We start from the raw sequence: 23198 nt of genomic DNA, 5'->3' as shown, positions 1-23198 counted from the left end.
AGAAGAGCGACGTGACGTCTATTAAATGGCAGAGGCAAGAAGAAGAAGAAAAAGTAGCTTCGAATGATTATTTTTCTTTCATTAAAAAGCGGCTACGCGATCCATTGGCGGGACGAGAGCACTTCTGTCCGCTCAAGTCGCTGGGGTGTCCAGGAGCTCCTGTACCCACTCTCCGATTTGGTTGTTGCCTGTGGCCAGGTAGTGTGCGTAGTGCGTGTGTAGACACTTGACGTTGGTGAAGTCGCGGATACCAGCGATGCCCACGTCACGCAGGACGAACTCCCAGCGTCGGCCCTTGACAAGCTCTAGATCGTGTGGAGTCATCATATTCCAGCGCTGCTCTGCGTATTCGCGGTGACTCTGGGCCATTCTCTACAGTAACGACAATGTGAGTCATATTCATCTGGACATGAGCAGGTTGTACTTGTACCTCTTTAGCAGCTTGGTCCGTGTCCAGTCGATGCTGCAGTGAAAGCACAAACTGCTGGTCCTCTAGCGTGGATACTCTGGCCTTCAGCTCAGCGGAGGCCAGCCAGTAGATGGTCGGGAAGGGCTCCACTTTGGCCCGCTGTTTCTTCTTGTATGCGTCCTCAGCATTGCGCAACGGATAGAGCAGCAAAGCGGCAGGGCGGTGGCCCTCGGACTCGCAAGTGCGCGACGTGCAGCCCTTGGTATCTACGAAGGCGCTAACCTTAACGAGATTATTGGGTACATAGCCCAATTCCTCTTTGACCATCGCCTTTTCGGCATCGGAAGCCTGGCAGGGAGCACCTTCGTGCACTTCGTTCAACGTCATTTCTAATGGCAGAGAAATGCCGTTCCTTGATTCGATTTAATGACTGTAGCCATGTACTGCGAAGAGACGCGATCCTTGACTGCTGTCATTTGAGACTATCGCAGCGAGATGGACCCGATCAAGGCGCTAGACATGGAGCACCGCTCTGGCATCTCACCGCAGGAGGTGGAGGACTTTGCAAACCGCATGGATCTGGTACGGTAGCGTTGATTTAGCTGGGGGGGGGTCTCGTCTCACGTCTGTCTGTTGTAGATCTCAAAGGCCATGAAGGACATCAAGGAGGGCACGTTTGACCCGCTCAAGTGCAACGTACTCGACTACATTTATTTCTAAGGTGGAGAGTTGATGATGCGGTAATGACTTGATGGGCTGCTACAGATTCCAGGATACAAGACACCGGAACAGGAGGAATTGGAACGCAAGGAACGAAGCAAAAGAGAAGAGGAGCGCTGCAAGCGAGAGGAGGAGCGTGAGCAAAAGGAGAAGCAGGAAGAACATGATACTTGGTGGAATAGAGCCGAATTACTCTACTCGATGCGAGACGCCGAGGAGAACGAGGGCAAGGAGAACAAAGTGAGCAAGAGCTCACAATGGGCTAATCGGATTCTTGCAGCCTACAAAAATCGTGACGCCAACGACTACTCGTTGTGGAATCAATGGGTGCCTGAAGACTCTGTCTCTCTGCAGGAGAAAGCTGAGCGGAATGCTGAGCTTGAGAAGCTGCGCAACCGCGAGTTTGAGGACATCAATCCTGAGTTTTGCAACCAGTTCAAGAAGGACATGGAGGAGCGGCAACGATCTCAGGAGGAAAAAGCCCGCACGGCAGAGCGTGAGTACCGATAGTCCATTGTTTCAGCTCATATTCTAAGTAAAGCGCTGTATTTGCTGCAGGTTTGAGGCAAAAAGGCAATCACTTTTACAAGAAGAAACAGTATCCAGATGCCATCAAAACTTACATGGAGGCGCTGAAAGCCTCCCCTTTCAACGTGGCGGTGCTGGCCAACATTGCGCAGTGTTATTTGCGACTTGATCAACTAGACGACTGCGTTGAGGTTTGCACTCGTACGTTGTACGTTGACGAGGGCTATGTGAAAGCTCTCTCTCGTCGCGCTACAGCATGGCACCGTCAGAAGAGACTCAAGGAAGCTGCAGATGACATGCGAAAGGCCTTTGCGCTAGACGGAGAGAACGTGGACATAGCAGAGCAACACTCTATTATCGTTGGCGACTATGAAGATTCCATCACCAACTGCGAGCTGGATACAGCGCTAAGCAAGCGTGGCAAAGTGGAAGTTTCGCTGGGTCCGTCATCCATTGAAGAGCTGCGATTCTCTCTTGAAGTACTCAAGAAGATGGACGACTACACTACTGCAACAGTGTTGGACGCCTGGGTAGCCTATGATCTTGTACTGCCTTTCATAGAGAGAAACGAGCATGTTCGAGCAAAGTTTAGGACTTCTGGCGAGATGGATAAGCTCTGTGATCGTATTTCATCTACTCTAATGTTCCCCAGAGAGGGAGACGACAAATCTTGTCTACAAACTCACGACGTCATTTTAAGCGTCATGATCAACTGTGCGGCAGCTTCAGTGGCCGACACTCCGCGTAATCAAGTCGTAATGTTCCGTAACGTAGCGTTTCGAACAGAAACCCTGGCTTTTGTTGGAAATCTGGGGAAGAGAGCAACCTCGACTTCACAATGGATCGTCCAGGCAAGCGTCGTTCACTTTCTGGAGCAAGTTGTGGACTCCAAGAGCTGGCGAAACGCGCTACTTTCATCGGTTAAGGTGATTTCTTCACTGCTGACAGCTCTGTATCTTCCCACGAAAGCTAGCAATTTGTCGACCGACGAAAGGAACTCAAAACTCGCAATAGCGCTGGCTGCATCAAGCATCTGCTTTGCTTTAAGCAGCGATAACTCTGGCATCCAAGCAAGTAGCAGTCGTGGTCTGGACTGTCTGTCAGCCATCGTTCAGGCGCTAGACACCAAATGCAGTGCCCAGTCGGTCGAGTTACTGCGCAATGTACTGGGTTTCATGACCAATTTGTCTACGGATAAACGGATCCGCAAGACTGTCGAGAGCGACAGCTGTAAGGAAATTCGTCGAAACCTTGTGAAGGTATTACTGCGAATCGCACAAGACGGAAACCTGTCAGGACCAACGGACTACACATGCTCTGAGCGAGCACTTGGGGCGTTGCTGAACCTCTCGTTTGCTGAAGATTCGAAAGTGAGGAATCACGATCTCCTGGAGTTTGGGATCGTGGACACGGTGGAAAAAATCCTCACACGAGCGAGTGCGTCGAGTTGCTGCGAGTCAATCCTCGTCTTGTCCCGCACCGCGAGCCTTCTCTGTCGCCTCCACTCTGTTTGTCGAGGTGCGAGCACTGTCAAAGGAGACATTTTAGACCGTCTAACAAGCAATGTCCTGCTGTCGAAACTCTTTACGGTGTGTGAATACGCCAACTCGAGCTTCAGTGACAAAATGGCTACACTTCCGACCGAGCTCTGGCAACTTTGTGCACAAATCTGGTGCCACTTTGGCTGGTGCGCGCACCTCACAAGTGTTTGTGCTTTCTTACGTGAGAGAAATGCTGTGTGTCTGCTGATTCAAGTGATCAAACTTGCAAATTCTCAAAAATCCTACAATCGGCCAACTGGAGAGACAGCTGCAAGCGAACGACTCGTTGGGAATATTGTGAAGGTTTTGATCGCTATGCAGTCTGACGACACCTCAGAGGACTCTCTGGCCTTCAAAAGCAAAGGGAATCTCGCTGTTCTCGTGAAATCTCTACAAGAACTATCCGATGGGCCGGCTCGCAAGAATGTAGCCATTTTGCTAGCCAAGCTGTGTCAGAGAGATTCACAGATCAAAGATGCAGTCCGCGATCTGCGTGGAATTGAGATGATGTTGTCGATCAGCCAGTCACTCAAGCAGCGTCCTACAGTCTTGTCCCGCTAGATGCGAGAGGAAGCTGGGTCAAAAGTCACTAAGAATCACTGGATGCTTTGACTGTTGATTGTGAACTGCTCTTGACGTAATAGTGTTTATCACTCCAGTAGATGCGCTTCGACGCCCACAGCGATACAGCAGCTAATACGAGCGCAATTAAACGACCACCATAACCACAAGTTAGCTTCTTCTCTGTCTAACTTAAGAGAAAAAAAAGCCATCATTACCTGAGGAAAAGTGAAAAAGGTTGCATGTACGAGATGACGTACTTCTGCGCACCCACTTCCTGCTCATCGACGAAGACGTTAGGCAACCGTGTAAAGTTCTCAGTGTGCTAAAACGATACACCCACGCCCTCTTTCTCCATCTTGAATAAAGTGTAGTTGGTTTTCGAGCACCGAACGTCCGCCATCGGATTAATGAATTTCTAGAGCGAGTATGGGGAAAGCGGTGATTACTTAAGCGTCTAGGACCTCATTGTTCCAACGCAGACTTACCTGAATGTTGGAGCGGTAGACCTCGCTCTTGTTATCAACAGACGCGGCGCGTGCTCGGAAGAAGTTGAATCGAGTGGACTACAGAAACAAATCTTTAGTACCACTAAAATACCACTAATGTGCCGGCCATACCGAGGAGTTCAGCCGAACACTCAGCTCCTGCTTTCTCGTCTCCTGCTTAATGTCATAATGAACTCGACCCGCTGACTTGGCGGCCAAGAGTCGAAAGCGCTTCGTGTCTACAGACGACGTCATGAGCACTCGACCATCGTACAAAGAGTCCGTCCAGCTCGTCGTGAATTTCTCGTCCAAACTGACAAAAATATTGATCAGTACAGTACACTCCCACGTCTCCAGCTTGACTATCGTCCTTACCTGAATCGATATTTGTACTTGCCTAGTCGCTTCCTTGCAAAAATACAAAACTCCTTCTGATTATTGTGAACCTGCGGGATGTAGATCCGGAAAAACTTCGTCCCGTAGCGAGGAACGTCAACTCCCGATCCAAACTCCATCACTAGAATGGAGAACGTTGGTGGCGTGTGGTGTAAAAATGCCATCGGGCCACTGCACGCGTCACAGTCTTCGTAGTCCTGGCGTGATAAGCAAGTTACATTCCCTCCCATTGACAGTCTAACCGCCTAAATTTGAGCGCACAAACCTCGTCAGCTAGTGGTTTTGTGTCGGACACTTTCGCTACTGCCTGGGGCCGACTGCTAACCGATCGCGTTGTTCTTGGTGGAACTGTTGCGTCTCTAGTACGATCACGCTTGGGAGATGACTCGTCATCCATACGGGGTGCAATATTACGCTTAGGTGAATCATTGACAAACCAGTCTTGACACTCGTCGCCCTCACTGGCCTCGGAGTCCTGGTCTTCGAACTCCAGTTTGAGTCTGACGTTACAAACACTACCGTGAGCTCGTGCATTCAACTTTGCACTTAGTTATTCACTCACCGATTGGCGAAGTCTCCCATGGCGCTCCCCTCCATCATGATAAATATCCTCGACACTCAGGGTCTCGGTAGCGGAGAGATCACCTCACACTAGAACTCGTTCTGAGCGTAACGAAGAAAAACGTCTTATGGCCATTTCGATGCTGAAATAGACGCGTTGATCATCAATCCACCCATAGCATTTGATGTGCGTTTTTGGCAGCTTCCGACTTGGGGTGATGGATATCGTTTGCAAGTCTCTGGGAGAATAACTTCGACAGTCATTTCTCAGCAGGAAAATTGTGATCTTCTTAGTTCTTAGACCCTTGATGCTTGGCCGTGGTTTTGACTAAAAATATTGAATTGAATCACGCCGCAGTCTATTACTATCGGATATGCCTGCACCTGCATCTACGGTCTCTGAGACCCACTACGAACTCGTTCGCGACGCCATCTTCGATAATGATCGTGCTCGCGTGGCCGAATTGTTGGCCGTCCCAGGTGTAGATGTCGATCACTTTGATGCTGGAGGGCAAACGCTGCTCCATCTCGCGTGCTTCTGGGGTCGAATGGACTTGACCAAGTTGCTGCTGGCAGCAGGGGCGAGTCTCAAGACCAAGAACGCAGCTGGGTGTACAGCATTAGACCTTGCAACCCATTGGGGTCATTCTGCAGTAGCTGAAGTTATTCGACTACGCGGAGGAAGTAGCGTGTGGGAAGACAAGCTCGGTACACTTCAAGTTGAGCTGGAAGATCTCACACTACGAGCCCAACATCTAGAGACACAGAACAACGATAAAAACCTTCGACTTGAGGCCACGAGGCTGGAAATTCAGGCCGTGCAAACTCAATTGGCTGAAGAGAAGAGCGCTCATGTGCTCACACTCGAGTCTTATCAACGTGTTCGACAGCAGCTCAACCTCGAAAGCGAGATGAACCAGCAGCTTGAAGTGGAGAGAGCGTGTCTTACAGAGCAGTTAAAGGAGTTGAGAGTGGTGCAGGCAAACGTCGAGAGAGCGAGTGTGAGATTCCAGGAGGAAATAGAAGCGATAAAAGCTCATCGAAACGAGATCTTAGTGAAGATGCAGGAGAGTGTCAAGCATCAGGAACAAGCTGCTCACAACTGGCAAAGGGCTGAAGTGGCTGCTGCAATCTCGGACTCTCAGAGGAATTTTGCACTAGCAGAACGAGATCAGTTCCATCGAGCGCAACTGGCAACGTTAGCTGAGCTTCTGGTGGCTACAGAGAGACTTGGAGCGGCTGAAAATGAGCTCATGGCGCTCAAAACCGACTTGGCTGAGCACATTTTCGACATGAAGAGAGAACAGCGCAGCCAGAAACGCGCAGCTCGGGCAATGGCGCCCACTCGTTCGCAAGGTAACCGACGACCAATTACGACGCCTGTGGATGCGAAGAAGACAAGAAAACCGGAAGAAGTCGAAGAACTTCTCCAAGTAGCGAGAGAGACGCCCAAGAAATTGTTTTCCCTTGCTGCTCGAGAGTATAGAGATCGAGTGTACACAGAAGAGCAGCACAAACTTCGAGGACGTGACCAACGACGGCAGAAAGTGGAAAACCAGTATCGATCTCACGGATTTCGAGCTGCTGTGGTGGAGGCTGAGGCTTTTCAAGAAGAATTTGTGTCCTCGGTTCGATCCTTTGCGTCGTCTCGGAGCGAGAAATGGCAGAACCTCAAACGTGGCCGAGATCGACAAGCGCGTTTTGCTACAGTGACACTTGCTCGGCCCATTTCCACTGCCCCGCTAACAGCTAGTCCACCTTCTGGTTTGGAAGGAACGCTGAATTTCAGTTTATATGGGAAATACGCGGTACCGTTGCCTCAAAATACGGGAGAAAAGCAAAGACCTACCACGTCGTGTACGGAGCTAAAAAGTCATGCGGATTTTCTATCAGAGACGAAGAAGAAGACTGCGAACTACCCACAACTACAGGAGGAAGCAACTAGCAAAGAATTGGACAAAACAGGGTCATTCCTACCGATGGTTTAAGAATTACACCATTTCCTAGTTTTGTGAAGTTCAGAAGCGTATAGATGTTGGTGGCGAGCTGAAAAAGTGGGTCTGGCACTTCTAGTTGTTGCAGATTTGGGTCGTTCCGCTCGTTGTCTAGGTTTAGTTGCTGGTGGTCCTTGTTTCTTCTGAACGAGTGACGCTGTCAGTACTGGTGAGATCGAACGTCGGTGAGAAGTGGAGGACGGAGAATTAGGAGGCTTTTGCGGAGGCGAAACTGGAGCCAAGTGGACGATCGTGCACCCTGACATGGGATCAAACCTCTCCAGCGATTCCTGGTAGTGTTTCGAGTCTGTAGCGTTTTTAGACGCATCCAGAATCTGAGCAACTTGAGAATGATTGAGGTTGATGATCGCAGCGAGTTGGCTGGTCTCCTTGTCGTGCATCGCTCTTGTTAATGCTAAGGATCTCTGAGATTCTGCTTGTTGCGTTTTGGCCTTTTCTAGTTCTCGTCGATGCTTTACACGCTCCCGCGCTGCACTTTCGAGCTCCGTTGAGAGTTCACGCTGTCGAATCACCAAATGCTGTATTCGACCACGTAGTTTATCGCACAGAATGGCGTCACCAGCACCTGAAGAGTTTTCAAGCAACTCAAGACGCCCCTCGAGGGATAATTTTGTGCTTTGTAGATGTCGGCATGTTGTCGCGAGTTCGTGGTTCTCACTTTTTAAGCCTTTCACAAGATCGTCGTAAACTTGTTGTTGTTTTTCCAATCTGCAACTGACGATACAATCCACGAGAGCTTCGAGATCGTCTACAGAGTCATCCACAAGAAGATTTATACCGTGCAAGATGCTATGAAGCAACCCCCGAGTCAATTCGAAAAGGTGTAAAGCTGCCTTCTCATGGTGCTCCATCGCCTCGATGTGGCTGTCTATGGACTGAACGCCAGCTTTGTCCAATGCCTCGAGTACTTGATTCAGCGAACGCTCCTTCCATAGTTGTATAGATGAGAGAAACTCGGTCATCCTCTCGACCTTGGACCCTCTTTCGACATCACCATCACAGAGCGCCCAACACTGTTGCTTCAGCAAATCAAGGCGCGATCGGATCGTCGAGTCCTGCGAGGACATTATCGTTAGTTGTTGGAGTTCAAGGGGGGGCAAATAATCTACTCGGCGCCGTATTTATAGAGGTCCGAACAAGGAAATTCAGTCTTTTATGCGAGCTCGGTGAAATGACTGACTTTGCATCGCCACCGACGTTGGTAGCAGTGAATGGGAATGGCGTGGACACGTCGTTCCGTGATGCGATTCTGCCTCTGAGTCGCTACGAACTTGTACTGGTCATCGGCAAGTGTGTCGTACTGCAGAATACGCAGACCCAGGAGCTGAGCTTCGTCACGGCACAGGATCAAACAACGGGATGTCTCGGGGAGATCACAGCGGTGGCATTGTGTGGGAAACGTCAACACCTTTCGGTCTGTCGAGCAGCAGTGAAAATGAAAAGTGGCGATGGGAATCCTGACAGCACGAACTCCCCCGCCTCCATCACCGTCTACAGCGTCACAACGAGAATCAATCCGACAAAAGGTGGGAGTACTCGACGTATTGCTTTACTCAAGACTCTGGCTGTAACTTGGACAGATCGACTCGTTAGTACAGCCTTATCACCTGACGGAAAGTTAGTGAGTGCTCAAGCTGCGAATTCGAATTGGAGTCTTGGTGTGTGGGATTGGGGGCGGGGCCGACAAGTTGCGCTCTCTGATGTGCATTGCCGGGTGTCTCGAGTCCGATTTAACGTCATTGATATGGCCCAATTGTCCACAAGTGGAGGGAATCTACTGCGTATCTGGACGATGTGTCAGTATACACTCAAATCGCTTGCAAGTTTCAAATCCGGCGACGAGACTAAAGCCAAGAATGTTGTCAATTATGCCGACCACGCATGGCTACCGGAAGATGTGCTAGTTGGACTCCTGGAAGACGGAGACGTGCAGTTGATAATGAACGCTGAGCTGGTTCAAACGTTGCGTGCAGTTCATAAAGGTTTGGGCAAAATGCTGTGCATGAGCCCTTTGAATAATGGCGAAGGAGTCGTCGTAGGAGGCACCCACGGCCTTGTATCGGTTGTCCGTATCGTATCTAAAATGCTTAAAGCAAACGAAAAGGAATTGCATCTCCAACGTCGCGTGCGAGTGCCAAACACGTACGTATCATAAAGCAACTCTAAAAACCACGGTAAAACCTGACTTTAATTGTACCCGTAGCGAGCGGATTCTGAGCGTGATGACAGACCCTGCGGCTGCAATGCTGCTTTGCTGTACTGAACGGGGCTATGGATCGTACGATCTCAGTAATTTGTGTCTTTTACGCAGTGATGATGAAACAATCGCATTGAGTTCATTGTCGTCTACGCCATTATCGCAAGAAATGGAGAAACTGAGTGCAGCCTCCAGACGTCCTTGCTTTGCTGCTGCTTGTCGTTTACCCGACGGAGATGCTGCAGTTCATGTGTGGAGTCAGACAGATTGCCACGAGTGCTTTATAGCTCATACGCTAGAACAACAAGCGCCTCTAAGTGTGGACATCCACCCTTCAGGGTCAGAGTTACTCATGACTTTTTCGTCAAGATTTCAGATTTTTTTCGTACTCCAAGACTCTCTACGTCTGGCCTTTGAGATGCCCCAAAAGCATCTCACACTCGCTCAGTATAGCCCCAGTGGTGCGCTCTTTGCTGCTGTACATGCCACCAACAAGACGATTTTTGTGTACCAAAGTTTGTCCCGAGTACAGCGTGAGCCGCAACTCGTTGGTATTTTTCGAGATTTTCGTGAAAGTATTGAGCGTTTCCACTGGGCTCTTCACGACAGCAGCTTCTTCGCTGTCGATGCAGTGGGGGAACTTCGTCTCTGCCAATTACGGTGGCAGTCCGGCGGTGAAGCTGAAGATCTGGTTGAAACGCAGAGTGTGGCCCAGAAACTTTCCCGTGATAATACCATTGTGGCATTCACCAGTAGTTACATGGACCACGAGAGTCACGACTATGTTGTGTTCGCAGCTGAAAAACGCGCTTCCAAACGGGAAAGCAGCAGTCAAAGTATCGTTCGAGCGTGGGTAAATGGTCAACTGGCCTTCGATGCACTGTACAGCCTCAATGATGGGAGTGCAGGTGAAAAAGTGCCTTTCGAGGTCACTGCACTCGAATCTGGAACTGGTTTAAGCTCGAACAGAAGCGACGGGAACGCATACCCGAATCTGCTCTTCACGGGAACGTCGACTGGTTCTTTAGTAATCTTTAGTTGGAAAAGGAAACGAGGATCTCGAACTGGTGAGGGCCACTCGAGGATACTCCTTTCACGTGCCATCAAGCGTGTGGACCTACACACAGCTCCCGTTGTTGGGCTCTTCTACGCTACACGATCAAGGTTACTACTCTCCAATGCCCAGAACGGTGTCGTTCTGGCCTGTAAGCTCTGTCGAGCGAATTCTGGAGAGGCCGAGAGCTCATCCGCCATCGCGACAGCCATTCGAGACGAGCAAAACCTCCATGAGCTGTCCACGAATGTCTTTGCCAGTATTTGCCAACCTGAGGAATTGGCAGTGTACGACCGCAACAAAGTCGAACTGAGTCGCCTTAAGCTGCTGGATTTGGATTGTGAAATGGAGCAGTTTAAGATGGAGAACGAAATGCTCAGCAGACAAGTGAGCGAGCAACGAGTAAAGTTTGAGAGTACTCTGGAAAGTGAACTCGCAGCTCATGCAAGGACGGCGAAAGAGGAGAAGAAAGCTCTGCGTACAGAACTAGATGTACGACTAGGTGGAGCCATCCGTGAACGCGATAGTCAGCTGCGTACATTATCCGAAGACGCTCGCTCAGCTCAAGACCATTACTTGTTAGCACTAGAGATGCTACAAAAAGAGTGTGATTCACAACGAGAAGAGCTCCACGCTACCAAGATGGACCTTGAAGACGAGCACACGCGAGCTCAAGAACGAGAAGTGCAGCTGGAATATGAAGGGAGGAAGAAGCTTCGGGAAGCGAAAGCTCACTATGATGGTGCCCAGAAGAGGTTAGCCGATGAACTGGAGTTAACCAAGAGGAAGTTGCAAGAAGTACTAAGTCAGCAAGACCAAGACCAGCTCGTTCAAATGGGCCTACTAGCCAATTCTATTGACTCCGAGAAGCAGAAAGGTGCAACACAATTAGCAGAGCAGAACGGGAAGGCTGCAGCGTTGAACCAACAAGTTAAAATGCTGCTAGGAGCGCTCAACCAGAAGGACAACGAGTTACAACAATTGTGTTGCGACTTTGATGAACGACTGCATGAAATCGAAATGCTACGTGAGAAGTTGGCAGACGAGAAGGCTCATACTACGAGAGTCATGCGTGAGAGAGATGAGAGTGTAGCTCAACTCGCAGAACAGCGACGCGTGCTCGAGAACTTGCGGCGCTTGGATGGTGTTCATCGCTCACAACTGGAACTTCTTCAGAAACATATTCTACCCAAAGACCGAGAGTTGGTGCAGATGCAGGAGCATTTAAACCAACTGCATGATGCCAACCAAGAGGTTGTGGTACAGGCAAACATCAGTGATCGACTACGTGTCGAGGCGTCTTCACTAGCGAGGAAACAGGAACGAGAACTAGAGACAACGAGTAAGCGTTTGGAGCGAGTTCGACACTCGATTGTGGTGCTGCAAGAAGAACTAGGAGAGCTGGTACGACGCAGTGCCGTGCAAGAGAAGAGTGCAATTGTGACGGAGATTGGTCGTCTTCACAAGCGAATGACTCGGCAATTGGACGCACTACAAGCTCGCGGAGACTCGGCCCCCGATGAGGTGAACGCCGAACTGCACCGTCAGAACCGCTTCTTACTGCAGAACAAACACTCTCTACGTCGACAAGTGGAAGCTGGGAACCGTGAAAAACACAAACTCGCAGCAGCCCTGTCGTTCCAGAATGCGTCACTCGTGACGGAGCTCAACACTTTTCGAAAAGCGAACAAAGAGTTGGAGCGGAGACTTCGACGAAGCGAGGAATTTGGAGCCAAGGGCGGGAGAATCATTGAAGTTCCTGAGACTGACGAGGTCGACGGACGTAGATTGGTGCAGCCAACCCGCAGCACCACACAATTATTGACTGGGCGACCACAAGCTAGTGCACGAGTGAGGATGCGCCCCAAGTCAGCAGCACCAGGAGGTACTAGAAGAAGTAATTTCTGAATTGCAATGGAAAAGCACGCAAAGCTGAGTGGAAACACGCAAAGATCCTAAGTGTTTCCTTTGATGGTGTTACTCGAATCCTCTCTCATCTCGCTGTCATTTATTGTGACTAGCCCACACACACGCTCTGGTAAGTGGGGACGAGATATTTGATGTTGATGAAGGCGTCATCACCACCGTGAGACTCCATGATCTCCAGAGTCTGTTGGATAAGGTCACCCAGGTTCAACTGCTTGCGCTGACCGTAGTCGATGGCATCCCCAATGTTATCTGCAACGTCAATAAAAGAGTTAGAAGCCAAGCTAATGTACAAAAACACCACGCGAGGTCTTACCATTCTTCCGGATGAAGATGTTGAGCACCGGAAGAATTTGTCGATAGTATGGCACAAGCGCCTGACCGATGAGTCCTGGCCCGCTACCTGGTTGAGCCGCAGCCTCGCATGTTACCATGAGCTGCAAAATGTGCAGAGTCTTGACGATGATCGCAGCTTTGCGTGTGTTGAGGGCATCTAGAGCAGGTCGAACGACGTAAAGTTAGTTTGTAAGTTCATTTTTCTGGTCGTCGCTGGCGAAGGTTGAACCTACTCTTGATCGGAATAATGAGCTGAGGGATAACTGGCAGCACCTTGTTGCTAGCGTTAATGAGCATGTCCTTAATGCCTTGTTCAGACAGGAAGGCATAAGGCTCCTCCACTTCACGAAGTCCATCGAAGAAAATGGGGAGATAGTGGTGGAAGTCGAGCTAGGAAGAAAAAAATATGAAGTAGGCTGAGTTAGATTTGGTTGTTTAAGGCAAACAAGGAGCCTCTTGAGATGTTTACCTTGGTGATATCCACCTTCCAGGCGACCATATTGCGTACACCTCCATGGTCAATCTGGATCGGCAGGTCAGCCCGCTCATAGAATCTGCTCAAGTGATCCACAATTGAAAGTTTTCAGCAATCCAACGTAGATTGGCATTCTCCTTCACTAACCTTCGGAACGACGTGTCGGGTGGGTTAGCTCGCCCCCGAAATGCTGCAGGCTGCTGGTACCTCGAGCGCGGTGACAGTGTCTCGTGCTTGTCTGCCTGGAGGTCATCATTGAGTACAAATAACTGTTTAATAGACGGCCAGCTCCTACTTTCCACGGCTTTTCAGCAAACCTTCAGCGTTTTCTCCAGATCAACCGTTCCCCCTGTTCCTTGACCCTTACGGAGGAAGGTGTCGGTAGTATGTGGTTTAGACGGTTTGGACAAGGAGAAGGCGCTGATGTGTGCCGAGTCGTCTACTTTTTCGGTTGTACGTCGCTAGACCATCAAGAGAGTTTCCTCATTAGCGTATTTCCTGTCGATTTAACTGGACTATTTATTTCTCTCGCCAACCTTGGGAGCCACCGCAGTCGTGTCGAAACAGCTCCCAGTCTCGGGCAGCGTGATGCTCTTTGGCACGATCCGGGTGCTGACGTTGGGGATGCGGCCTGACATGGTCTCGCTGAAGCTTCACCTGCACTCTTGTGCTTTGTCAACTGGCGCTCGTTTCTCAAAGTAATCACGCAAAACGCCCACTCGACAGATAAATAAAGACGAAACAGGGCACTCTTCCTCGATAGTTTTAAGCCTGCAGTGAACGTCCACCATTGTCCTGGTACAAATGCTGTTCTAAGGTATAGTAGAAGTGCATGCTTCTTGTTACCACTACTTTACACAGAGCGGACATCAGACGCCTCAGACCAAGTGGATTCGGCACCGAGGGAACTTGTGCTTGACGATGGAGAAGTATGCTGCCGTGGTCTCCATATCGGCGCATGCTCCGATGTACAGCGTTTCTAGTGGGGCCTTTCGTTGCGTTAAAGCGCGGAAAGCCGCGACTGTGAGCTGGTTGCAAGCCTTGATGTTGAGATGTAATAAGTCTGGGCAATACGAAACCACGGCCGCGAATCCTTCATCCGTCATGTTGTAGCAGAACTCGAGCGACAGTCGCTGTAGATTGGCTGCTCGCGACGCCAACGCCTTGAGTCCAACGTCACCGAGAGCATCACAGCCTTGCAGCAACAGAGTCGAGAGGTGTGGACACCCCGATGCGATTGTCATGAGATCGCAGTTCTGTAGTGTCCGACACAGTGAAAGGTCAAGTGACTCGAGCTCGGTGCATCGAGCGATAGCTGTGAATGTGTCGCTGCCGAGAGACGACAGCGCTCCGAGATTAAGATATCGTAGTGTGTATCGGTTGGCCGTGATTAATGCAGCCGCACCGCGATCATCTAGCCCTGCACAGCCGCTCAGATCGAGTGTAGCGAGTTTGCAGATCCACTTCTTCTGAGCCTTTTCTGAAAGGTTGTAGAAGTCGGCACCTTGCACCTTTGGACACCGTGCGATCGAGAGTGATCGAAGGCTGCGCTGCGTCCTCATGAGGAAACAAATGGCTGGTCCAGAGACCTACAGACAGCAGTGGATCAGTTCAACTCTTTTCGAGCGGAGGAGGCACATACACGAACCTTCAGACAGCGATCGAGTATGATTTCTTCCAACGATAGTGATGCATGTTGAGCCAATGCCATGATGGATCTGTCTGTGATCCGTCGGCACATATTGAGGTTGATCTTCTGGAGTTTGGGGCAGTTGGCTGCGATGGCGAGGATGCCGTCGTCTCGCACCCCCGAGCAGCCGGACAGATCAACCTTAGTGAGTTGTGGACAAGCTCGAGAGATGGCTATGAGCGACTCGTCCGTAAGTTTGACGCAGTGCAACGACAGCGTCTGTAGACTCACGCAACGACAGAGTTGCTCGAGTGCCACGTCTGAGATCTGCTTGGACTCGACGTCCACATGCCGGAGTTGATCACAGCCGAGACCTTTAACCAGATGCGACAGCAGTGGCGACGTGACGCGCGGGCCGTATAGCGCCACGCTCTGCAGTTGTGAGGTCTCCACGCACAAGTTCCGACCGCTCTTGCTACGCTGCGACTTGAAATCGAGCAGCACGGCCGCGGCAGCTTCAAGTTCGTGTTCTCCTGTGCACCACGTCTGTAATAGTGAATCCACTTAGATACGTTAAACCTCTGCAAGCCTCGAAGTAGACGCACCAAGTCCACGTGCTGCTCACGATGTACGGACGCGAGGGTGAGTCGTCGCCAGCGCTTGGAGACCCGCGCTAGGCCGTGCCAGCGGTCCTGAAGGTGCACGAAGCAGCACACGTGTTCAAGAAGCAAATGTTCAGGCAATTGATCAACAACGCCCGTCATCATGGCCAGCGATTAGTTGCGAGCAAGGGAGTCGTCGCGGCAGGAGCGCAAGTGAGCTCGAGCGTGGCAATCCATCGAAGAGACGCAACGGCTAAGGAAACGGGCAGCCACTTCAACGTGCCAGCAACGGCAATAGGCTAGCACCATTAGCGCTGATGGCGCGTCGCGGAGCACGCTGCATATGCGCAAAGCGTAATAGCGAATCGCCATTAGCGATAGAATTGCGGTACTGAGTTAAAGTAGGTCTTGGTTTCACTAAACTCCATTACCGAACAGCCGTAAATCTGTGACGTGTGCATAAATCCAAAGATGGATCTGCTGGCTGACTGCCGAGAGCTCAAGAATCGCGGCTTGCTATCGCCGCAGCAGCTTGAAGAGTACGAGGTATCGCTCAGCTCTGCCTCAGCACCGCCCGACAACGTTCGCGAACACGTGTCTGCCCTCCTCATACAAGAAGTGGATGCCATCGTAGAGCGCGTTCGGGTACAGAGTAACGAGCAGGAACAGGAGACGATCGGAAACTCGGAACTGGCGGCTGTGGCCGTTGGCGGTGCATTGGGGGCACTCAATGCTTGGTTGCGACCGCCAGCCGCTCCGACGTCTACTACCAAGACTACCACGCTGTGGGCAAGCGCGTACGATGGCGCGATGGCGACTTTCAACGTAGCCAAGCGGAAGCGTCGCGTGCAGCAGCTACAGTTCAAGCTGCTGAGTGGAGACGTGGCCACCTGCACTCACGTAGTGCTCTGCATCAATGGGTTTATGACGCAGAGCGACGATCCGACGCGGAATTGGCGCGTATGGATACAGGAAGACCAGAACGCCGCCGTCTTCGCCGTACAATGGGAGGCCGGAGACGCCGCCGCCTGGAATGATTTTTGCGCGCACGTCAACGACAACATTGGCAGCTCGTCCGTGTCAACCATGGTTGCACACTTCACAGGGAACCCTTGGCATAGTGCGCAAGGTAAGGCGGAGAAGGTAGGTATCCTACTCGCCCATGTGCTGGCGGAGCGACCAGTGCTGCTCCGCGATCGTAAGGTCTCGATGTTAGGCCACTCGCTAGGCGGTGCCGTCATCTACAGCACCTTCCAGGAGATGGCCAAGTTTCGAGCAGAGAAAAAAGGTGAGGGCTTGCCACAGATCACCAACGCCGTGAGCTTCGCCGGCGCGTTCATCCCTGAAGCCCAGGGACTAGACAACATCACGAACGCGCTCGACCCAAACAGAGGTAAATTCATCAATGTGTTTTCGACCCGCGACGGCGTGTTATCCAAGCTGTTCTGGGCGTTGCAACTCCCCGGTCCGAACAACCCGGCGGCTGCTGGCTGCCAAGCCGTCGCTTTTGCCGCTGCAGCCGCTGCGAGTTGCGTGAATGTGGACGTGTCGGATCTCGTGATACCGCGCATGGAGAACCACTTTGGCCACGGTTATCAGCAGTTCATGGAGGCCATCAAGTCTCGCGTACTACCGCATTTCTTCCGGACGTAGGAGCAGCATGGACTACAACACGAGTGACACCTCTCCGCTACTATAAGTAAACGATTTATATTCCTGCATTGAATCAGCAGTTTTGTCCTCACGCCACTCTCTGTCTTACTTAAAACATGCTGCCGAATGCGCTCTTCTCCTTCGCCCTGGCCTCAGCGTCGTATGCCCGTTTCTTGGCTTGTAGCGCTCGGATCTCGCTTCGCACGGCAGCGTTCTTGGGCTCCTCCTCCAGCAGCTCGCTCAGCAGCTTGTACGCGCTCTCGTAGTATACAAGCTGCACCATGGCCTGTGCCTTGCGGAAGCGTGCCTTATTGTGCTGCGGCTCGAGCTCCAGCACCTTGTCACAGCAGCTTAACGCCCGCTCCGGCTGCGTGCCGAGCTTCAAATAGCACAGCGCCATGTTGGCCCACACGGCCACCTTGACGGCTTGGATTTGCGAGCCTTGCTGCTGTGTAGCTGTCATTCCTGCTGCCCCTTGCGCGTATTGGGACATAGAGTCACCAGCCACGGAAAGGCCGTTCACGTAAGCAAACACTTTGGCGTAGGATGCCAGCGCGCGCTTGAGCTCGCCTTGTTTAACGTGAAGGTTACCCTGGCGCTTGAGAAGCTCGGCCTGTTCCACCTTGTCGGCCACGGACAGCGGTCCTAGGCGCGGCTTCCACCCTCCCACCAGCTCCTCGTCGCTCACCTCGGTCATTATCGGAACATCCCTCATTTCGGTTCAACAACTGACTATACCGGTTGATTGCAGTAAAAAAGAAAAAAAGAATACATTTTTTAATTCTTAAATATAAGACAAGTTAAACTGGGACAGCCTTAGCTCCTAACCAACTTTCTTTCTGTCAGAGTTGGATACAGTATTGCACCCCGTTTTCGCGGGGGTGGACCAGATAGGATTTGCAAATACATCAGACTTTTGCTTACAAATCATTGCTAATTTGAATTCACAGTCATTACATTCGAAAGTTTATCAAAGGTCCAAGGGCGCGAAAACGGGGTGCAGTACTGTACAAGTATTGGCGGTGTGCCCGCCGGTTTTTTTTTAAAAATTGCGCGATTGTTTCCTGAGTCGATTGTCTATGAGTTGAAGTCCCTACGATACATGCTACGGTACAAGTCTCTCGATCATACGCACGGCAATGCGGCTGTGCTGCCCACCGGCTTCGCGACTGCAGCGGGACCGAGTACAAACATACTGATGTTTGTATGCATCGAGACATGGTTGGCAGTGAGCCACTGCACAAGTGTTGCCGCAGTGAACGGCATCTTATTGATGTCTACTATAGACTTACTTGGCCTCTCTCGTTGGCTCTGTTCGCCGTGTACAAGTCGTTCAAGGTGAGAGTGGTGCACAACTGGATTGTCGTTGTGTGCGGCAAGTTGCCACAGAGACTGTGGACCTAACTGGCAATGCGTCACCAGTGTACTCGCCCACGTCTCCTGCGAGCCCGGATGACGATGATCAAGCAGGACTGAACCTCCCTAATGGTACTCTGGCTACTTCGCAGCAAGTGGAGCTGGAAGAGAAGCCGCCTGCAGTACCTGTCCTAGCTGATGTTGCAGCTCAGCTAGCAGTGCAGGCACTTGTGACGGACGCTGTACAGCGCCAGTGGGAGGGTGTGCAGTGTGGTGTAGGGATTTCCAGATTCGACCATACGCCGACCTACTTTAGGTCAAGAATCGGCTCGGTCTCATAACCCAGAGCTTAAGAACAAAGGATCACGGTAAGTACTCGGCGATCTGTCCGAATATGCTATCCGGATAGCCGCTGAGCTCAACGGTCGCCCGAACTCAGCTGAAGGGTCGATAGAGATCCGAAACGACTACATTTCACTAGATATTTGTATAGGAAGCATAAGATTAAATAGGGGGAGCCGAAAAGGCTCCCAGAAGATAACAGAGCAGAATTTTCCTAGTCCAAGACACGTGTACACTTTTCCGGTAAGTCCCTGAATAGGGCTGGATTATGCCTGCCGTCAGTACTCGAGAGGCATAGCTTGTAGGGTATTGACTGGTAGCGCCAAGAGATTAGGTCGGTCCGGGTAGGACAAAGTCTCGCTACGCGCGAAAGGAAGTCCCGCACACTCAGCGGGCCGGTACGTCGGATAGCCCGGGTGCCGTAACACTTCTAGCTGAGCAGTCTCTGCGCTCGGTGACCTGTAAAAGCGCTCGCGCGCCGTCGTCCATCCTTTGGTGGAGGGCACAGGGTTGTGAACGAGCTCAGCCGAACCAAACTCGGCGGAGCCTCGGAAGTGATCTGACTTGGTTAGTCGGAACCGAGTGGAAGCGAGCCACTCGTCTGTCCCGGAAGGGCCGGACCGCGAGGGGACCACCCTCTGCGCAGGCCATACAACCGCCGACCTAACTCGGCGAATTGTTGTGGTTTGTGTAAGGAATCCACATCTGACGGTATTTGTGTGTTCTACTACACCACAACTGGTGCCGCGACCCGGGAACAGGAGTGTGTGCTTGTTTTTATAGGTGCCAGCTAACCAAGTTAAGAGAAGAGGAAGAGAAGAGAAAGAGAAGAGTGAAGATGGTCAAGGGATCAGCAACTCCGAGCGACGGAAGCCCAGCGACGGCTGGAGGATCGCCTCTCGCGGGGTCGGACCCGGCGGATCAACGACTCATCGCCATGACGATGGAGGTGGGACGAACCGTCCAGTTCGACGAGGATGGCCAAGACCAGGAGAGCGAGAACGGAAATGCAAAGTGAAGGAGAGTATGAAGAGAAGGCCGAGACCGCTGAGCTCGGAGAAGCGAAGACTACCGCCGAGCTACTTGGAGAGGTGGAAGAGTTGACGCTGCAGGTGGGACGCATGGGAGCCCCCCCGTCCTGTCGAGCGCAACTTATCCGCCGAGCTCGACGAAGGTGCGGACGACGCAGAAGATGAAGAAGAGCATGGCGTTGCTCAAGGGGACCGTCCGCCCCTTATTCCGAAAGCGACGAGGAACGCCGATACGCCGAGCGCCAATAACGTGTTGGCTCGACTCGGCGAGGAGATGAGAACGAGATCGGAATGGATGATGATGTTCGCGCCGGAGGCGATGGCGCAGGCGAAGTGGCCGATGTTGGGTCCCGAGTTAACTCAACCGGTGCGTGCAGCCAACTTTAATCAGTTGGTGGAAGAAACTGTGTTGCTGCTGAAGGCGATGGGCTATCGGTGCAACAGCCGACCAAACAGCCTCATCCTGTCCGACTGGAGTCTGACCCGTGGCGGAGCTGAGCTCTGGCAATGGAAGAAGAAGTTGAGAGTGGCGTTTGGATTGGAGAAGGCCCCTGGTGGAACGAAGAAGGTGTACAGCCGAGTAGCCGAGTTCAAACCACTCGGCGAAGACCCAAGCAAAATTCCTCTGCCGAAGACTCCGGAGACGAAGAGACGTGAAGTGTTCCGCGCTACGCAAGGGACTCCGTACTTCGAAGACTCCCACATGCTGACTCCAATGAAGCTAAATCCGACTCAGCGAGCGCCGAGTCGTGGACAGCGGAATGTTGGTCGCTACCGTGAATTGTATGACGCTGCAGACGAGGCTGAAGCTTACGAGGAGGATGAAGAAGACGACGACGCCTTCGACGTGAGAGGAAACCGTGAGGAAACCGTGAAGGACTACATCCGACACTTGAGCTTCGACGCGGCTGAAGAAGACTCGACGCAGTACCTAGAAGTCCGAACTCACGCCTCACTCGACAAAATCGCCGAGTTCGAAGGAAAGCGCTACCGTTCTGACGCGTCGCTCCAGTGGCTCAAGCGCTTCATCTACGAGATGAAGAGCACCAGGATGTCCCAAAGTGCCTGGTGCGAACCTTTCTCGCTATGCTTGGGACGCGCGGCGAAGAGTTGGTATAGGCAGCTGCCGAAGAAGACTCAGCGACGTTGGAAACTACTCAGCGAGGCGTTCCTGGATTATTATTGCTCGCAGTTCGACCAATCCGCCCGCACTCGTTACTACTCGGCGAGACGTAAAGTCAACGAACCGATCTGCGACTTCCTGATCCGACTCAACGGGTACGCTCGGACAGCCAAGATCCAGTACGAGAAGGGTGTCGCCGACGCGGCTGATCATGTCGAACACTTCTTGCTGCATTGTGGTGATGACGATGTGATGGATTTGATGTACCCCTTGCAGTTGGACGACATCAGTAAGGTGGAGCAGATAATCAATCGTCGGATCCTCGGTGAAAAACGCAAGAAGCAACGCGACCGACTCGTGATCGCACGAGGCCGAGACGACAAGCGGAAGGACCAAAGCCGCCGTGATGAACGCCGAGATGGACGTCGATATGAGAAGCGCAGTCGCAAGGAAGAAATCCGCGACCGCCGAGTCGCTGTCGTTGACGCTGACTCTGACGGGGAGGAACTCATCGATCAGAACCCGCCGAGTCCGTACAACTCCGAAGACGAATGGGATGATGAGGACCAGTCCGGAGGACACGACTCAGCGGAAGACGACGACTACATAGACGCCGGCGTTTTCAATGATAAGGGAAATACACCGGACCGCCGAGCGAACTCGGCGGGAGACCAGATTGGCTCGAATCGAAGTTGGGGAAACTCAGCGAACCGACCTCCGCGACCGTACAACCAACGAGAACAGTCGAACCGTGGAGATGGATCACGCGACAGCTCACAGCGTGGACCTTGCGCTGCCTGTGGAAGAACAGGGCACTCGGCTCACTACTGTCGACGACGCTGCAAATTCTGCAGACAAGTCCATGAAGGCGGCCAGTGCGAGCTGTTTCGTCAATATGAGAAGCTGGCTGCGTTCGTGAAAAACTCTGTCGACAAGTCGCAATTGCCAGAAGACCTGCAAAACCTTTACGCGCCGAGTGATTTAAACTCGGCGGCCCGCCAACACTGACTGTGTAACGGGGTTACATGGTGTGGAGCACACAGGGGTACGAAGTACCCGGAGAGTTAACAAACTCTCAGTACATAAGTTGGAGAGTTAACAAGGTCTCTCAGTACGTTGGCTGAAAGCCACACGTTATGCATTTGATTAGGTTTAACTATGCTAGATAGTTAAAGAGATACATTTATCTCTAGGCGGCTTGGCCGCAATAATAGTAAATAAAACGCTTCTGGTTTTGAAGCATAAAAGTTAAGGTGTTAACTTTGAGCCCTGGTCTTGGGCTGTAAGTGTCCTTTGGATAAGGAACTTAGTATTAGTGACTCTTTGAGTCGAACGTCTTCCTCTGACGCTAAAGCTACGGCAGCCCCGCTGCAAGTGGTAGCACTTGTAGTCAATCCCGCTCCTGAGTCGGTTGACTATATCCTCTGCGAGGATGGAACACCCCGTGTTCGCGAATTTGCCCCCGGCGCAACAGGACGCGCTTACTAAGCTTATGTCCTTGCTTGGCCCGGAGGGCGTGGCTCATCTTGCATCGCAAGGTCCAGAGGCGGTCACTGCCAGGCTGGAATCGTTCTCCCGCTACGAGAACGCGCTCTTGGAGCATGTCCAAGAGAAGATGAGCGCCGCAACGGCGGCGGCGTCGATGACGCGTGAAGAGTCTATGAGACTGAAACCGCTCATGGTGAGCGTAAAAACCTTCGAGGGGAAGGATGGAGAGAATCTCCTTCTCTGGACCCGTGAGGTCGAGATGGCCATGGGATCGGCCCTGCTCCAGTCTGAGCATCAGCGCGTGGCGCTGGCTATCTCCAGGCTTGGAGGTCGCGCTCGCGAATGGGCACTAACGTGCGGCACGTCTGTTGACGCTGCATTTCCCACTTGGGATCAACTGAAGCAACAGCTTTCGCGCGTGTTCGCGCCGCCTAATCAGGCGTACCGTGTCCGGTCGAAGTTCCTTGCGACCCGCCAGGGTAAGAAGGAGTTATTGGACTATGTCCAAGAGTTGAGAACTCTTATCGCCGGAATGGCGGCGGACCCTCTTCCGGAACTGGTCAGTGTGACCGTGTTCATGGAGGTACTTCGTGTGAGCGCAGCTCGAACGGAAGTGTTCCGTGTACACCCTAACTCTATCGAAGAGGCGGTGAATGTGGCATTAAATGCCGAGCACAACTTCAGGTCGGCGCGACCTGGTTGGAGCGCTAGTAGCGCAAGCTCTTCGAGCGGTCCAGAGCCGATGGACCTCAGCTATGCTGAAGAT

At 51.9% G+C, this 23198-nt stretch overlaps 9 protein-coding genes across 9 annotated transcripts; 4 read left to right on the top strand and 5 right to left on the bottom strand.

Annotated features, from left to right (window-relative positions):
* Nucleotides 1-50: 50 nt before the first annotated feature.
* On the bottom strand, nt 51-796 carry PITG_12573 (uncharacterized protein; the record flags this gene model as incomplete). The annotated part of the gene is made up of 2 exons (XM_002900399.1): nt 51-372; nt 431-796. 2 exons carry the CDS (start codon nt 794-796, stop codon nt 133-135), a joined length of 606 nt encoding a protein of 201 aa, XP_002900445.1.
* A 108-nt stretch (nt 797-904) lies between these two features.
* Nucleotides 905-3759, top strand: PITG_12572 (uncharacterized protein; the record flags this gene model as incomplete). The annotated part of the gene is made up of 5 exons (XM_002900398.1): nt 905-991; nt 1049-1105; nt 1175-1625; nt 1688-2275; nt 2318-3759. 5 exons carry the CDS (start codon nt 905-907, stop codon nt 3757-3759), a joined length of 2625 nt encoding a protein of 874 aa, XP_002900444.1.
* Nucleotides 3760-3848: 89 nt separating this feature from the next.
* Nucleotides 3849-5243, bottom strand: PITG_12571 (uncharacterized protein; the record flags this gene model as incomplete). The annotated part of the gene is made up of 8 exons (XM_002900397.1): nt 3849-3891; nt 3978-4036; nt 4103-4177; nt 4248-4325; nt 4380-4560; nt 4623-4840; nt 4909-5143; nt 5206-5243. The coding sequence occupies 8 exons, from the start codon at nt 5241-5243 to the stop codon at nt 3849-3851; spliced, it is 927 nt and encodes a 308-aa protein (XP_002900443.1).
* A 335-nt stretch (nt 5244-5578) lies between these two features.
* PITG_12570 (uncharacterized protein) lies at nt 5579-7192 on the top strand (the record flags this gene model as incomplete). Its single annotated transcript, XM_002900396.1, has 2 exons — nt 5579-6168; nt 6277-7192. 2 exons carry the CDS (start codon nt 5579-5581, stop codon nt 7190-7192), a joined length of 1506 nt encoding a protein of 501 aa, XP_002900442.1.
* Nucleotides 7193-8390: 1198 nt separating this feature from the next.
* PITG_12569 (uncharacterized protein) lies at nt 8391-12130 on the top strand (the record flags this gene model as incomplete). Its single annotated transcript, XM_002900395.1, has 3 exons — nt 8391-9365; nt 9427-12060; nt 12101-12130. 3 exons carry the CDS (start codon nt 8391-8393, stop codon nt 12128-12130), a joined length of 3639 nt encoding a protein of 1212 aa, XP_002900441.1.
* Nucleotides 12131-12421: 291 nt separating this feature from the next.
* PITG_12568 (sporangia induced parkin coregulated protein) lies at nt 12422-13845 on the bottom strand (the record flags this gene model as incomplete). Its single annotated transcript, XM_002900394.1, has 7 exons — nt 12422-12648; nt 12713-12889; nt 12966-13122; nt 13202-13286; nt 13355-13449; nt 13525-13668; nt 13744-13845. 7 exons carry the CDS (start codon nt 13843-13845, stop codon nt 12488-12490), a joined length of 921 nt encoding a protein of 306 aa, XP_002900440.1.
* Nucleotides 13846-14085: 240 nt separating this feature from the next.
* PITG_12567 (sporangia induced conserved hypothetical protein) lies at nt 14086-15624 on the bottom strand (the record flags this gene model as incomplete). Its single annotated transcript, XM_002900393.1, has 3 exons — nt 14086-14796; nt 14856-15383; nt 15443-15624. The coding sequence occupies 3 exons, from the start codon at nt 15599-15601 to the stop codon at nt 14086-14088; spliced, it is 1398 nt and encodes a 465-aa protein (XP_002900439.1).
* Nucleotides 15625-15910: 286 nt separating this feature from the next.
* On the top strand, nt 15911-17092 carry PITG_12566 (uncharacterized protein; the record flags this gene model as incomplete). The annotated part of the gene is made up of 1 exon (XM_002900392.1): nt 15911-17092. One exon carries the CDS (start codon nt 15911-15913, stop codon nt 17090-17092), a length of 1182 nt encoding a protein of 393 aa, XP_002900438.1.
* A 38-nt stretch (nt 17093-17130) lies between these two features.
* Nucleotides 17131-17811, bottom strand: PITG_12565 (uncharacterized protein; the record flags this gene model as incomplete). The annotated part of the gene is made up of 1 exon (XM_002900391.1): nt 17131-17811. The coding sequence occupies one exon, from the start codon at nt 17787-17789 to the stop codon at nt 17202-17204; it is 588 nt and encodes a 195-aa protein (XP_002900437.1).
* Between the last annotated feature and the right edge of the window lie 5387 nt (nt 17812-23198).

This window comes from Phytophthora infestans, genomic scaffold (assembly GCF_000142945.1).
Source record: "Phytophthora infestans T30-4 supercont1.26 genomic scaffold, whole genome shotgun sequence".
NCBI lineage: Eukaryota > Oomycota > Peronosporomycetes > Peronosporales > Peronosporaceae > Phytophthora > Phytophthora infestans.
The sequence above is the reverse complement of the archived record's forward strand: the minus strand, read 5'-3'. Positions and strand labels throughout refer to the sequence as shown.